This window comes from Cucumis sativus, chromosome 2 (assembly GCF_000004075.3).
Source record: "Cucumis sativus cultivar 9930 chromosome 2, Cucumber_9930_V3, whole genome shotgun sequence".
Lineage (NCBI taxonomy): Eukaryota > Viridiplantae > Streptophyta > Magnoliopsida > Cucurbitales > Cucurbitaceae > Cucumis > Cucumis sativus.
The window spans coordinates 1,744,436-1,760,594 of record NC_026656.2 but is presented as its reverse complement, the minus strand read 5'-3'; the positions used below and the strand labels follow the sequence as shown (position 1 = coordinate 1,760,594).

The 16,159-nt window shown below is 34.8% G+C and overlaps 2 protein-coding genes across 4 annotated transcripts; one reads left to right on the top strand and one right to left on the bottom strand.

Annotated features, from left to right (window-relative positions):
• Window positions 1–1,370: 1,370 nt before the first annotated feature.
• On the top strand, window positions 1,371–6,868 carry PP2C1 (probable protein phosphatase 2C 27). Of its 2 annotated transcripts, none has more exons than XM_004139218.3 (4): window positions 1,371–2,021; window positions 3,380–3,577; window positions 5,450–5,661; window positions 5,978–6,868. In XM_004139218.3, the coding sequence occupies exons 1-4, from the start codon at window positions 1,848–1,850 to the stop codon at window positions 6,540–6,542; spliced, it is 1,149 nt and encodes a 382-aa protein (XP_004139266.1). In that variant the 5' UTR covers window positions 1,371–1,847; the 3' UTR covers window positions 6,543–6,868. The 2 variants fall into 2 exon arrangements, with proteins under 2 accessions (XP_004139266.1, XP_011648723.1); XM_011650421.2 differs by lacking the exon at window positions 1,371–2,021 and adding an exon at window positions 3,199–3,261.
• A 932-nt stretch (window positions 6,869–7,800) lies between these two features.
• On the bottom strand, window positions 7,801–14,708 carry LOC101210594 (110 kDa U5 small nuclear ribonucleoprotein component CLO). 2 transcript variants are annotated; one of them, XM_004139219.3, is made up of 11 exons: window positions 14,498–14,708; window positions 13,069–13,829; window positions 12,580–12,648; window positions 11,279–12,472; window positions 11,089–11,187; window positions 10,838–10,996; window positions 10,343–10,428; window positions 9,964–10,162; window positions 9,012–9,122; window positions 8,514–8,720; window positions 7,801–8,250 (listed from the first exon to the last, which is right to left on the bottom strand). In XM_004139219.3, the coding sequence occupies exons 2-11, from the start codon at window positions 13,810–13,812 to the stop codon at window positions 8,152–8,154; spliced, it is 2,967 nt and encodes a 988-aa protein (XP_004139267.1). In that variant the 5' UTR covers window positions 13,813–13,829; window positions 14,498–14,708; the 3' UTR covers window positions 7,801–8,151. The 2 variants fall into 2 exon arrangements, with proteins under 2 accessions (XP_004139267.1, XP_011648722.1); XM_011650420.2 differs by having other exon boundaries at window positions 14,523–14,708.
• Window positions 14,709–16,159: the final 1,451 nt, after the last annotated feature.

Below are 16,159 nucleotides of genomic sequence, written 5' to 3'. Positions count from 1 at the left end.
TTCCCTATTTTAAATGATAAAATTTTACTTTTTATTAGCAATAAACCACAATTGAGAGGTGGAAGATTATGTCATTATTGCTAAACTATATTCGTTTTGACACTATTTATAACGTTAAGAATGACCCAAATTTAACAGTATGATATTTTTTGAGGTGCTTCTTATGAATTAAAAAATAATAATTTTTATCTCTAACATAAATTAAAATATTTACAATTTATAACAAAATTTTGGATTCTATGACAGAAATTGATAGACTTTTATCCGTGCCTATCAATATGAAGGCCACTTATATAAATTTTGGAGACGAAATCTTGCAAAATATATATATATATATATATATATATTGTCTTAAAAGAGTTGTTGTGTTGTGAATAATATTATTTGTTGGTGATTGGTATTAGTTGAGTTTATTTAAAAAAAGAAAAAGAATGTGTGAATTAGGTTCTCATAGTCTGTTTGTCATGTAAAGGTAGCTATCCCCATAGATGCCTATTTCTATGGATGGAATACCCACCATTCATTTCACAAAGTGAGAGAGAGTGAGAGAGGTTTACAAGCTAAAGGGAATGTGACAAAAAAAACTTTAATGTCCCTACATTTATTATTTTTACATTCAATATTCAAATCCCTTTTTAGTTTTGGAAATTAAATAAACAAATATTTATATTTCCTTTGCCTTCCCATTCACTATTCAAGGAATGTGAAACATGCAGGCTCAAATATTTAATGTCTCACCATTTGTGAAATCTCTTAAGTCAAGTCTTTTTTTCTTTTCTTTTCTTTTTTTCTAAAACAGAAATATATACATCTTTCATTTAGCAACAACTAGCAACAGCTAACGTCCTCGTTCAAAGTACATAACACTAATTAAGGGAATTCGAGATTCATTCATGGGTTCAGTACCAAAAGCAATACCCACAATAAGAGTGTAGGTGACAAAATTACAATTACACTTACAATTGAAGTTTAAACGTAAGATTTGTGGATGATTTGTTGAGAGGACGAATAATGTTTATAGTTGTTCTAATTAAAAATGGGTGTTAAATCATGTTTTATGAGTGGAATTAGATGTGTCAATATGCTCAATCAAAATTTAGTTTATAACTCACAATGAGATACCTAAAACTGAAGATAAAAATATACACATGATGAGATACCATTTCAACTTCAACTACTTTTGATGTAATTTTTCCATCATTATCTTTAAGAACCAAACAGTCCTTTTTTCTTTTCTTTCTTTCTGTTAAGTGAAGGATACAATCAGACTCCAATCACCCAACTTTAAAATTCTCACTTAAAAAAGAAAAAGAAATGAAGGGTAATTTTCTTAGAAAGGAAATGAACAAGATTTATACAAAAAGTTTTGAAATTTAAATGTGGGGTAGTTGAAAAGCAATTGAATTTACAAACATTGAACATTTCCCAAATGAAATGAAGTTTAAAAATTCAATTTTTTTTATATAAAGTCACAATTTGATTGTTTGAGATTATGCTTATAGAGTCCTAACCAACCGATTTGCAGCCACGCTTTCAATAGAAAAATCTGGAATTAAAACCTTCTCTGTTTTGTAGATTGACTCAATTCTCTCTATATTTCTTTTGTTTTGTTGTTTCTTCCTTAAAACAGGGTTTTTTCCACTTTTCTTTTCATTTCTCACTTTTCCCGGTAAACATATTCTGAGAATCTTCTTCGCCCTCCATTATTTTTCCTCTGTTTTTTTCTCTCTCTAGCTTTCTGCTTTCTTCTGTTACTTTGGATACCCACCTACTGCAAGTTGAAGAGAAACTGAACCACCAAACTTCTCTCATAACCTTTTTATTTTCTTCTTTCTTATTTTATCGTCATGTGTGTGACGGATGCAGAGCAGGTTGGGACTGAGAGACCAAGTTCTGGGGTTAATAATACCAAGCCATGGCCTATGCATTGTGAATTCTTGCAGAATCAGATGGGGAATCCTGATAAGGAGTCTGCTTTAACTGGAACTAGCGACCGAACTCGCTCTGGAAATTCTTTTCCTGTACGAATTTTGCTTCCTTTATACTCATTTCTAGGGTTTTCTTCCTTTGATTTGTGTTGGGGTTTCCTTTTTCTTGTTGGGGTTTTGATAAAAAAAATTTAAAAGTTGTTTTTGTTGTTGTGTCTTTTGTGGAATTCTCTCATGGGGTATCATGGTTTTACTTTTTTTTTTTTTTTTCTTCTTCTTCTCCATTTTAATGTTTCTCTTAACTGAATGTAGCTGATAATTCGTGTATTTGGTTGCTTTCTTTCTCCCCTTTTTATGTCTGTGTGTGTGTGTGTGTGGGTTTAGGGGTGCACTTAAACTGGTGGTGGCTTTCTCTTCTTGTGTTTTGCCTTTTCTTTTGTTGTTCATTTGGTTTTCCTTGCTAATTTCAGCTTTGTTTTTATGTTAAACCTGATCTGGTAGTTTCTTATCTTGTTCAATCCAGAGTTGCTACTTCTAAATATGTTTGACAATTTTCAATTATAGTGTTTCTTGTTATTTTCTTCACTGTAATTGATTTGAAAGTACCAACGTTTTAGGAACAGCTACCTTTTGTCCTTAATGTGCTTCTTAAAAGATTCTGTTATTTTAGTCCTTTCATGTTTTAATTAAGGTTCCATTGTCAATTTTCTAAAGTTTCAAGCATAAAGTTTTTTCTTTGCGTAGCTTGTACAATTCTTACTTTAATTTATTGTACCTTGGTATGGACCAAAAGGAAAGGATAGGGAGAAAAACTAACAAAGACTGTTTTATTCATGAATATGACTTAATGGTAATAGACTTTTCTGTTGAACTGTATGGTACTGTGTGGTTGAATTTTTTTTTCCTAAGAATGCATCTCTGTAACCCTAAGAGTTCGTTGGCCTTGTAATACATCAAAATTTTAGTGTCACATGTAAAGGCTAACCATGCCAACCAGTACATTTGAGTAGTTGAATTGCCCTTAATTTTGGTCCCGGTCTCACTTGTATGAAGGCTAACTCTAGAATGAATTTACCTTCTCCATTAAATTAATTTAAGAATCTTGTTAGCTGATGTAGATCCAAACTGACCAAATCTTCCCTTAAATCGAACACTTCTCTGGACTGATGGATCTGCTCTGCTAACGTTATAGATTGTCCTAAAATCACATCTGTTGAAACTTCTTGTAATGATATGGGATCCCTTTGGTTCTCCATTTGTTGTTATATTGCTTCTTGAAGAGTGAATGTATGTGCAAGAATTGTTCTTGCATAAAGGGGCCCATCTGACTGTCGTACTATTACATTTTATAGCATAAACTAAATATTTCCTTCTCATTACTTTGAATTCAAGTATTGGCTTCATATTCTTCCCAACTTGTTGATTGTTCCATTATTTTCTGGTTTTTGTAGCTAGAAAGCATTTCTGAGGATGCTGCAGTTATAGACAAGAAAGAGAACCCAACTACTTTTGCTCCAGCTCTTAGATCGGGGGAATGGTCCGACATTGGAAAGCGTCCTTATATGGAGGACACTCATGTATGCATTCATGACATGGCTAAGAAGTTTGGTTGTAGTTTTCTCAATGAGGAAGCTGTCTCCTTCTATGGTGTAAGTTCATGTATATATTTTCTGTACTGCAGTTACAGTTTAGATAAAATGTACTAGAGCAAAGAAACTGTTGCTCCTGAGGTTCATACTCTGATTTGAGAATTTCCCCCAAGAGTTCTAGTGAATAATCTTCACTTGAGAAGAGAAACTGACAGAGAATCAGAATTTAGAACATTAGTTCTGTCTGTCTCTATAACTGCCTTTTGTCATTAGTTCAGCTAGGAAGGAATCATACTCTTGGATTTCTTGGTAAAGCTGTTCTGACAGTTTTTCTTTTAACAACAAAACAAACTGCATTCAGCTAGACTAAGTTCTAGAAGTGGTTTCTGAGACAAATTCTCTTGATTCTAGCCACTAAGGAGATCTTTTTTTTTTGATAGATGAAAAGGAATCCATACTAGGTTATCTTGCCAAAATGTGAAACCCCATAGAGAACACAGCATGAAACAAATTTATCCTCTAGTCTTTATGAAAAAGGCCCCTCAATTCATATCAATTACATTTGAAAACTAATACGAAAAAACATAAAGAACTCTAAATTGACCAGTTGAATTGATGCTGTGGGAATGAATTTGAGAGTGCACGGTATGAAAAGCAACATAAGAAAAATCAAACTTGTGAATCGAGGTTGAGTGTTTAAAACTTACATGGAGTACTTGCAAGGCTTGAATTGGGTGAGGATCGAGCAAGATGTTGAAAAGCATATTGCTTATTGTATATGTTATAAAACAGGTCTTGTGTAGCCTAACCTACACCGAGTAGCTGTGGGAAGATTAAAGGATAACCTTCATTGGAAGGTTAGAGTCGTTGAAGGGAAAGACAGGATCTGTTTCTTTTCCCTTTGGAAGGACTATTTTGATGAAAGAGAAATATCATGAAGTGTGTAATATCTTACCGTCCACTAGCAGATGGTATGATATAGTGGGTTATGGCAACCATCCCTCGATGAGATAAAAATTGAAATTTGATGGAGGCTATTTAAGGTGCATTTGTGTAGGGTGCTTCCAATAGGATTTAATCAACATCAAATACTCCGTGTTGTTCCATATGATAGCTTAGTGGTAGCCAATTTGACAACAAACATTTCAAGACACGACCCCAAAATTTTCCAAACCTTCCAACACCTTTTTGCCCAAGCCATGCCACTTAAGAGTTGAGACCCAACACAGTTCTAGGAAAGCTGGGTTTCTTTTCTTTTCAATGAAAAGGAAATCTAGCTGTTATTCCCTACTTTCCACTTTGAGGACGAGATCATGATGTAATGTGTTTCGATGGATAGAATCAATAAGCCCATGGTCTTTTTGACATATGCTAGATATAGGAAGAAGAAACAGATCAAGGAATATGTGTGTCATTTACTTAGCCAATGCAAGTTTCACAAGTGTGGAAGCATTGCTATGCGGGGTTCAATAGTCTTATTGTGTTGTTGCCATTTGTTCAGTAAGGAATAGGGTAAGGAAAAGCCTGAGGTTGTGTTTGACACTTTTGAAAAGAAAAAAAAGAAGAAGGATTGTATTTTAAATAGGGAGATACACTTTAAACAAGGGTCAATTTTGCTCCTGTAATTGGAGTTGACCAAGCTCTCAGGCTTGTTGGTAGAGCTAGTTTCTGTAGCTCATCTCTAGCCATATATTAGAAACAAACACATTCGTTATCTTGTCCATTCACTTTGTAAGGTTTGTATTTGTACCCAGAAAGGTGCTGGGGCATGAGATCATTGTATTCAGCCCCTCCTCCTCTTTAGAGTGGCTTTCAAACTGAATAATTTATAAAGAGATAAGATTTTGGCTCTTTGCTTTGATAAAAACCATGAGTGTAGAAATGTCTGGTCTTTAGTTTGTTATAAATAATTGGTTTTGCCTGAATAAATAGGTATTTGACGGACATGGAGGAAAAGGCGCTGCACAGTTTGTTCGTGACCACTTGCCAAGAGTCATTGTTGATGATTCCGACTTTCCTTTAGAGCTTGAAAAGGTTGTCACAAGGTCATTTATGGAGACTGATGCAGCTTTTGCTAGATCTTGCACTCGTGAAACATCTCTATCTTCTGGCACAACTGCACTTACAGCCATGATATTTGGAAGGTAATCATTTGCTTTTACTTTTAATTTCAAATTCCTTGTTCTCTTTTCCTTTTGTGAACTTCGAACTTCATGGTGGCAGCGCATCGGAATACTCTGTTAGCATGGCTTAAGATTCATAATTGAAATATGTTAAAAAAGATATTAGAAAAATTCTGAGCTATCAAAGCTCTGTTGTTTTCTTGCTAAATGTGCACGCCATTGTTACTAGCGGTGAATTGTTAGTTTCTGAAAGATTTTGATCTTCTAGTATACACATCTGTCAGACTGTCATCGTTTTTTATCTTCTAATATACTTATCTATCATCATTTCAAACAGGTCTTTGCTTGTAGCAAATGCTGGAGATTGCCGAGCAGTACTATCAAGACAAGGATGTGCAGTAGAAATGTCTAAAGATCATAGGCCTTGCTGCACAAAAGAAAGAAAGCGAATCGAGGCCTTAGGCGGATTCATCGACGACGATGAGTACCTAAACGGTCTGCTCGGAGTTACACGTGCTATAGGAGATTGGCATCTTGAAGGAATGAAGGAAATGAGTGAAAGAGGTGGACCATTAAGCGCAGAACCTGAACTTAGATTAATGACATTAACAAAGGAAGACGAGTTCTTGATCATAGGTAGCGATGGAATATGGGATGTCTTTACAAGTCAAAATGCCATCGATTTTGCTCGGAGGAAGCTCCAAGAACACAATGATGTGAAAATTTGCTGCAAGGAAATAGTAGAGGAAGCCATAAAGAGAGGAGCAACAGACAATTTAACAGTAGTATTGGTTAGCTTTCATTTGGAGCCTCCTCCACCGGTAGTTTTTCAAAGGCCAAGATTTAGAAGAAGCATTTCTGCTGAGGGACTTCAAAACCTCAAATGTCTTCTAGAAGGTTAGAAACTTCAAAGACATTCATTCTTGTTAATTGGCCAGAGGGACTTTCATAATGAATTTTCATGGGGTAGAAAAGTTTCAGCTCTTAACATTGTCTCAAATTTTATTGAAAGCTTCTTCTGGGTGCTGCCCCCATAAGAGGAAATTAGGATCTAAGAACAAAAGAACAAAAAAACAAAAAAAAAATGGAATTGTATAATTACACTTCCTTTTTTTCTCGAGTGTCTCTCTTTGGTCAATAATGGAGGATTATACTAAATTGATAGGGAAATATCATGTATATTGTCTCTACTTTGTAAATAAAATTGTTTTGTTTTGTTTCTTATTCATTCATCTTTGCTTATGATTTTGCTGATTGCTAAAAATAATCCAAGAACTTGCTGAATATATTTTGTTAAAATTGCATTATATAGGACTCCTAATTCGATTTATTAAAACATGAAAGAGATTGTCAAATTTTGAACCATATAAACATTTGTTGTAATCCCTCCATTTGTGTTTTCTTTTTCACGTATCCTAATTTGTTTAAAAAGTTAAGATTTTGTATGGTTTATAATTTTTTAATTTAGTCCTTCGTTTATGCTGAACATTAAAGTTAGGTTGTCAATTTATCATAAACCTACCTAGAAGAATACTCGGCGAAATTAAAAAAAAAAAAAGAAAAACATTTTTTAATCCCATGGCTTATAAAACAATGCAAGGTTATCATTAATCAATTTGAGAATGTTTATATTTGAGATTAGTAAAACTACACACTTGTTAAAACGATCATTTTAGTAGTTAATATATTCAAATGAATTTAATATCTATAAAGCGAAACCAAGTTCAACTTATGTGTATATATATTTCTAAAGAATCATGATCGACATTCATCCTATAGTACAGCACAATTAAAAAACATTGCAAGCTCGAAAGAAACGAAGACATCTTTTATAGTATGACATGATTAAGAAATCAAAGCAAAATCACCTAAAATAAGGTTTACTCTTATTTTTATGTAGCCTCCTCAACCTCGTAATTATGCCATAAATTTTTTTCAAGTGCAACTTCCATGTGCAACATACTACCTTTCTTAAGTACTTTGTTTTTATCAAGTTTAAACTCATGTCCAATCATCAACTTCTTTTAGTGTCATTTAGCTTAGCTTAGCTAGCTATTTCATCATTTATACTTCAAACTAGTAACTCATTCTTCATGCCAAAACAAAATTCGGATTTCTAATTTGGTATAATACCCAATAAGACGTGAATATATCAATAGCTAATATCAAGGAGGTTGATTCTAATTCTTTCATTTCCATTCAAAACATGTAAATGCAACCAAATCTGCCCTTCCTTTTTTCACATTACAAGGTTCATACATACTCTAAACATTACAGTATAAATTCCTAAAATATGTATTCAGCTTCAAAATCCCTCAAAATTAGCAGACAAAGGAAAATTCTCCGAAAATAAGATCTACAAATCTCAGTCTGCTTGCCTATCTTCTAATATATAAGAATGATGGTTGTTAAATCGAGGCAGGATATTGGAGGAAGTGAAGAGAAATAACTATGGTACAACACTTGGATTCACCAACAAATCAGACCAAACATTGCTTGGATGAGCTTCAATTATATCATTTGTTGATGAAGATCAGCTGCTTGCTGAGCCAGCTCGACCATCATTGCCTCGTCGAAGAACTTGTTTATGCTCACATCCTCGCTCATTCCCTGTAAATCCCAGCAAAGCTAATGTATTAAGGCAAGAACTCTCTGTTTTTCATTTTGTCAAGCTATTGTTTAAAAAAAAAATAATCACTACGGCATCAGAACCATCTTGGGGAAATAAGAACGTATAATTCCAAGCATAAACTTCAAATTTTGAAGTTCGGTTATTGTGCAAAGAGCATTTATAAAACCATGCATGTATATAGCATACAACCGCCCTAGCATGCGTGATAAGATTGAGAACAAAAATGAGCAGAAGGTCTAACCTTTCTACGCCTTGTCTTCACCATGAATTCACGAGCAAGGTGTTGAATTGGTGCTGGCTCAAGAGGCCGTAAAACAATGCTCTTATCAAGGGGATCGCCAGGAACAATGGCCCAGTGGTCAAACACAGAGAGACAAAAAGCCTGGCCTTGCGTATGATACCGCAAATCCGTCTCAAAGCCAAAAGATTCAATAACGGGTAAAAATGCCTGACAAGTAGCAACGGGTAAAAAAAACATGAGAAATTGAGTCTATCATGCCTTTATATCCTATAAATTTACTTGTGAAAATAAAACCCCGTTGTCCAGATCAAAGATCTTGGATAGTGAAATGGACATGGGAATATTGACATGAGAGAACAATTTGTTACTACTATTCAGTGATCGAGTGCAGTAATGAAGCAGTTTCACTACTGTTTGGAGAAAAAAGTTCAATATCGTGAAAGTAAATATCAAGATCCTTAACATTTTGAGATAAAAGTGTAATTTTAGTCCTTAAACCTTGACAATGTAAGCTGGAGTCCCTGGTTGAGCAACATCAGCTGTAACATGTCCACGCCTTCGGGATAGGACAGTATAGATTGCAGAGACACAATCGATGGGTGTTTGAATCTACAATGAAATAATAAAAAATTTACTCAAACAACAATAGACGAGTTACATGTAGTGTTTACAAAATGTTTTAGGTTTGGTACAATTTAGAAGCACTCTACACAAAAAGTCAAACACCAAAAGTGATTTCCAAAGAAGCCAATAGTTCTTTTTTTGTGTGTGAGATTGAGGGATCAAACCAAAAATAATTTTGTGCCCATCATATAGTGATTGCTCGCTCCCCTTACCTACACCGACACCCAAATGCGCATGGTGAGATTATGATTTCTAGACTCTCTCCTAAAACTAACAGTTAAACCGCCTACAGTGTTTATCAGTCTCCTTGAATCATTCTCTTGGTATTATTATTTATCAATCATTTTCTACTAAACACTTATTTAAAATATAGCCTCTACTCTCCACATACTCTCCCTCACTTCTCTCCACACTTCCTCTCACAAATTTTTATCTCGGGCATATTTTCTTTTACAACTAACCTTTACTCTTCATGGTCTCCTTCACTTCCTTCCATAGGTTCTCGACAACTTTCCTCTTGGGTAATTTTTAATAGTCTTTTCGTTTCACACATTCCTTGCACTTCTTATTATCCACACAAATTCACTTAGAAATACCTCTCAACATATTTCCTCTCCAATCCTCCAAACAAGAGTGAGTGATTAAGCAGTTTTTGTTGAAGCCATTATGAGTGATTTTAATACACGGCCTCTCAAAACACCCCAAACACACACTAAAAAAGTCTCCTGACAAAAATTTAAAAATCTCATCACCACTAAACAGTAAGGGAAAATAATAATTATACCCATGTTTGACTGCATAAAATATTAAAAGATGAAAATTTTACCTCAACATAATATACTGGTTCCATAAGTCGTGGGGTTGCCATAAGAAAAGACGAATAGGCCACTCGTCGAGCTGTGGGAATGATCTGACCAGACCCACGATGCAGTGGCTCAGGTGCAATTCTAGCATCAACAATTTTGAACTTAACATTCCTAATGGGCTCATCACAAAGTGGTCCTTCTCGAGCTCCCCATTGAAACCTGTTAAAGATATGAAGGGCTTACATTGGGGAAAAAAAGGCAATAAAATTTAAAACATTAAAAGAATATTTACTAAACAAAAAGAGAAGAAAAAAAAAGGCTGGGGGTGCTAAGCCCCTGGTTCCCTTCCTCCACCAGGAAAGAGAGAGAGAGAGAGAGAGAGCCATCAAGATAGTTTACCCTTGAACAATGGAATCCTTGACGGCATTCAGCAAATTCTTGTCTACTTCAGAAGAGAGCGTATCGTCTAATAGAATGTTAGGTCCCTAAAATTTGATTAAAAGTTTAAACATCAAGAACAAAATTGCAGTACAAAGCACATGCTGCTTATCAAAATCTCACATATATAGTTATAGAAGATGCTAGCCTATCATGATGGCAGAAATTGATTTTAATATATGACAATTTCTACTTCTTTTTTTATGAAATGCATGACAGCTTCATTGAACCCTGAATCTCTTACCACTATGGTTAAAGTTGGAGTTACCAAATGCCAAGTATCAGAAAGATGACTAAAAGAACAAGTCTAACAATAAACTATATCAAGTCAATCTGCAATTCTGCAGTGAGCAAAGTATCTGTTTTACTTTTATCCTCTCACAAGAAAGCGTCAAATTCTGTGTCCATTTAGAAGAAATGTATTTTGGTAAAGAGATAACCGGCTACTAAAGTTACCTGCTTATCAGGGCCAAATGCCCATATGGACCTTGCAGCCAGCAAATCCCACTCATATTTTGTCTGGAAGAAATCTCCAAGTTTCTTTCTTGACCAATCAAGGCTTACAACACCATTCTCAATGTCTTCTGCAAGTCCTCTCTCCAATGGCTCTGCAATCTAGAAAAAAAATGATTTGAATCAACACATCACATTCCAAGTATTTTGAACCTACAGAAAAACTAAAACAGCCAAGTTAGAAAATTGCCTACCATGGTTATTTTATTCTTCTTGTTAGGAGTCTCAGCAAAACATTTCATTGAAGAAGACTCTACAACGGTTTCACAAAATGAAACGACAGGATCGGCTACCTATAAGATGGGTTACAGAATGGAAAATCCATCAGAGAAGAACAAAGAAAAAATTGGAAACAAAAGGTGAGACAATAGGGTAAAAGAATACCTTGACTTCTACTTCCGAGTAGAGCTCTCTAAGATCCTTCATAATTGAATCCAAGTACAGCTCTCCCGTGCCTAAAATGGTATGCTCGCCTGATTCCTCAACTTTAGTGATTGCCAGAGGATAGCTTTTGCTGATCTTCCGAAGACCCTCTACCATCTTTGGCAACTCACTTGGATTTAGAGGCTCAGTAGCTGTTTTTACCACAGGAAGGGTATTGAATTGAAGTGGTCGGAATATGTAAACATCCTCATCATAATCTACATTAGACAGGGTTGCAGTTTTCATAATAGATGCATCCACTCCTTCAATGAGAACCCAAGATCCAGGAGGAGCCTCAGCAATGGGAACCCTGTCTCGAGCTTGATAAAGCCATAATTTTGTTACTTCCTTAACTACCATATCTTCCTCATCATCTGGTGAATAGCCCTCACCCAATACCCGTACAGTCTGCCCTGTTTGAATCTTACCACTATAAACCCTACCAAACGCATCAAATACACTGCAGTCTGACTTGGGGTATAGTTTGGTGATGTTAACCATTAAAGGCCCAGAAGGATCACATTCTTTCATTGCTTTGTAAATCATGGAGTCTTTAGGCCCGGTATAAATATGATCAACCTTCCGAGAAGAAGCATCCCTGGGAGAAGGTATGTGCTGAACAAGCATGTCAGTGAATCCTGAAGCTCCACCAAAAACTGAACTACAAGCCAGTCTCAGCAAAGGCCTAACATTCAACTTGTAAGCTGCATTGCTAAGAGTAACACCAAGCTCCGCAAGAGTAGTCTCAACACTTTTCCTATGTTCACCAATGACTTGACTATATATTTTGTATAGTGGCTCAAGCACAAATTGAACAAATGACCTTTCTCCTCCACTTGCAGGCTGTTTTTTCTTAAATCCTCTGGTATCAGGATGATAATAATAATCTCCCCAAAGACGGGTAGCAAACTTATCAGCATCAAAAGGGATTCCATGAAGTTTGACATATAACTTTGCGAACGATTGCAAAGTAAACGACCATCCTGCAGTAGCACTTGCAAAACACACATTTCCGGCGGCTGGGTCAATAACTTGAACATTTCCAGCAGTAGATGAGGCAGCAGATATATGATTATTAATAATTTCTAACGTATGCCTTAATTTATAGTATGCATCCCTTGGAGGCAATTTAAGTTCTGTAATCAGCCTGTCAACCTAGATACAAATAATGTATCAGTATACAAATTAACACGTGGTGTTTGAGGGAGAATCCAACTTTCAAAAATCTGATGAAAACTCAAAAAGAATAAAAAAAGGCTAACCTTGTTAATTACAACAACAATGGGCAATCGCTCCTGAATTGCATGCCGTATAGCCCTCTCTGTATTGACCTGTCGATTGTAGAATACATTCTCATTAATGCCACCATGCATTTATTCCAACCTCAGTGCTCTCTCTATGAAACAGCAATATCAATAATTCCATAATAATATTAATAAAAAAATTATTTAAAAAAAAAAAAAAAAAAACCTCCATGCAAGGCATATCGAACAACCCACACTCAATAAATGGTTACACTCCGCAGTAAAATGATTGCACGAATCCAAAACCTAGGTGAAGAGGGTTAATTCTAAAATGAGGTGCCCCGGCCACAGGTAAAAGTAAATTGGGATATAAATTGATGTTTAAACCACTTAGATGATAAAGAACGGAAAGTTTCTAATTGCTTGGCAGCAATGAAAAAATTATAAAAGTGAGCATATAAAGCTAAAAATATAAATAAAAACTAGGACTGATATTTATTTACTTACCATAACTCCTTCAGCAGCGTCTACGATCAACACTGCACCATCAGCAAGTCTAAGAGCAGCAGTCATTTCATCAGAAAAATTGGTATGGCCAGGGGTGTCCATTATATTGCAAAGGTACGATTTTGAATTGCCATCCTCGAGGACCAGTGACATAGGAACTGCCTTAATTGATATTCCTCTCTCCTGCTCGTCAATCCTAGTATCTGTGTACCTCAAATGTTTCTCTCCTTTAATATCAAATGTTGACATGTGATGTGTTTGCTCAATCAGCATATCCATGAAGACCGTCTTTCCATGATGTACGTGGCCTACAAGTGCAACATTGCGGACCAAAGTTGGATTGGACATGAGACCCACCAGAAATTGATTTGAGACATATGTTCTAGAATCTTTTACCCCAACCTCAAATTTTACATTTCTAACAGGCTTAATAATTGGTTGCTCTAGCGGTAGCTCATCTTCATCCATAACCAATGTTTCAACATCTTCACCATAAACCTCTTCTGCAGTTGGATAATATTTTTTGTCCTCTGCAAGGACAATCTGGTTGTCCATATCAACATCATTAGACGTTGTAATCCAACCATTTGAAGCACCACCTGCATCTTCTCCATCCGATACACCTTCATCTTCCTCAGGCTTCTCCATGAGGTTTTCATCTTCATCTTCGATGTCACTATCCTTATCAGAATCAATTTCGGGTCCTATGTAGTTTCCAAATTCATCATACAAGCTATCATCCATGCTTAGTATTCTCAAAGCTGCAAATATATAAGAAAATAGCTTAATTTTACAATCTATTCAACTAAAAAGGCTTGGAATTCTATGTAGCTACTAAATACAGGGTGGACTTATGTCTGTTGTCTACATTTGCGAGGGAAATAAACAACAAGCAGGGAGAGAACACTTCCCATAAGTTTTTTTATATAAGAAACACTTTCCATTGATACAAAATCAATTAAGCCATAACTACAATATCAGTCACTCCCAAGTGGAGCTTAGAAGAACCCACCCCTTAGCCATACTTGAGTGACTGCTAAAGCCACAAACAGTGCATATAAAATCCAATTTAATAAGAAGAAGAAGAAGAAGAAGAAGAAAGAACCCTAACTAAATCCAAAACATCTACCCAGTTCATTTAACTCATCTTTAAAAATTCTTTTGTTTCTTCCCAACAAATACTCCAAAGTAAGAACAAACTCCACTGACCCACAAATATTTTGCTGTACCCTTTACGAGGTAAGCACAAAGTAAAAACCGATGAATTCTTCATTCTATCCTTCAGGAAAGAAGGGAAAAGTAACTGGAGTAGTTTCTCTTCTAAAGAAACGATGGAAAGCCAAAGAAAGACTAGAATTTGTAACAAGAGACTTGATAGAAACCAGGAAAAGAACCAATCTACATTGAAGTACAAAGTACATAAACTTACAAGCTAAAACAAGTGTTTTAAATACCCTTCCCTCGACGGACAGTGATGGACAACTGTGGGAGACGAGAAGCGGAAATTCTCGGCCGACGACGGTAGAGAAAGCTGTGTGATAATCAGTAGTGAAAATGGGCGGGAATGGTGGCAGTGGCGGTGCGAGAAGAGGAACACGGCGATGAGGGCGCCGGTGAGACGAAATGAAAAGCTTACAGTGGCCTGGCTAGGGTATGGCCTGATTTGTCACGTGCATAGGATGCCAATTCGGGTCGGGTTTTGGGCTTACAAAAAGAATGATCCGGCCTAATAACCCATCTTAGTATCGGGCCTTTTGGACAGAATAAATGGGCCACATCCTAGCCCATTAAGAAAAACTATCCAGCTCATGGTTCCCCATTAAGAAATGGGCTACATATTCATAAGGTTCTCTCTCCCTCTTCTTCTTCTATCAATACTTCTCACTAAATTTAAAAAAGAAAAACTCGAAAAGAAAACAAAATTAATTAGGATTCAAAAGCAATCAATACAATTCACAAGCCACAAAAGAACAATATTAACTCCTCTCCAAAATCGAGAAAAATCTTCATAGACTGATCTTTCAAGACTTTAATAACTAATTTTGTTTAATTGATTGTCAAAAGTTATCATTTGGTAAGGGACAAAATCTTTCAAAACTTTAATAAATAACGCTCTACCAAAATTCACTTTCAAATAATTAAAAATAAATAAAGAATAGTGCTAGCTTTAAATTAAATACAATGAAATATTTGTAATTAATTACAATTAAAAAGAATAAAGTTGTAAAAAAAATATTTTCAAATAATGTTGGTTTTTAATATATATTATAAACAATTATGGTAAGTGAGAGTAGAGGGGCAATTATTTGTTTATTTTTAATTCATCAAAGTATTAAAGTGGTTTATTTATTATTCCTAATGATCTACAATATGTTTGTACTTTGGAGTATAAAAATGAATTAAATTGCTGTAAAGATGTTCATCTCGATCACACCAAACTGATTTGATTCCATTTAGTATGAATTAACCATTTTCTAAACAAAAATATTTCTCATCAGATTTGATTTTCTGTTTATTCAGTTTTATTTAATTGTTTTTTAAAATATTTCAGTTTCGTGAGAATACTTTTTTTTTTCTAACATTATATATATTTTATTATAGTTAAGCCTAATATTTTTAATGTTCCATTTGGATACACTATTCAAAACTTTCACTTTTTGAGTTTTTAAATATAGAACACCAAAAAAATAAGAAAGTGATTAAACACATATAGATTAAGTAAATTATTGGTTAAAAATTACGGTTTACTCTTGAACTTTCATCGAACTAATAATTTAGTTTATGAATTTTAGTTTACAATGATATAGTCTATAAATTCATTTAGTTCACCTACAAATGTGAAAGTAGGTGGAAGAAAATTATATTTTAACATCAAATTTTGTTATAGTGTTACATTACGAGTTAATATAAAGTAAATTAAATTGAAAATATAATTTTAAGACGTTTGGACCTCATACTATTAAGTAGTGGAGTTAATTATTTTAGTTTTTCCTTATTTCTCATCCGTCGTCGGCACTCCCTCTTTTCATTACTCATAACTTTTCCAAACATAGATTATAATAACCCAAATTATAATAATTTGTACTTCAAA

Coding starts and splice junctions, on each gene's coding strand:
- PP2C1 (XM_004139218.3), top strand. CDS start 1,848: ATGTGTGTGACGGATGCAGAGCAGGTTGGGACTGAGAGACCAAGTTCT. Junction 2,022..3,379: donor GCTCTGGAAATTCTTTTCCT/GTACGAATTTTG, acceptor TGGTTTTTGTAG/CTAGAAAGCATTTCTGAGGA. Junction 5,662..5,977: donor ACAGCCATGATATTTGGAAG/GTAATCATTTGC, acceptor CATTTCAAACAG/GTCTTTGCTTGTAGCAAATG.
- LOC101210594 (XM_004139219.3), bottom strand. CDS start 13,812: ATGGATGATAGCTTGTATGATGAATTTGGAAACTACATAGGACCCGAA. Junction 10,997..11,088: donor AGAAGAATAAAATAACCATG/GTAGGCAATTTT, acceptor TTTTTTTTCTAG/ATTGCAGAGCCATTGGAGAG. Junction 9,123..9,963: donor AACCAGTATATTATGTTGAG/GTAAAATTTTCA, acceptor ATTTCATTGTAG/ATTCAAACACCCATCGATTG.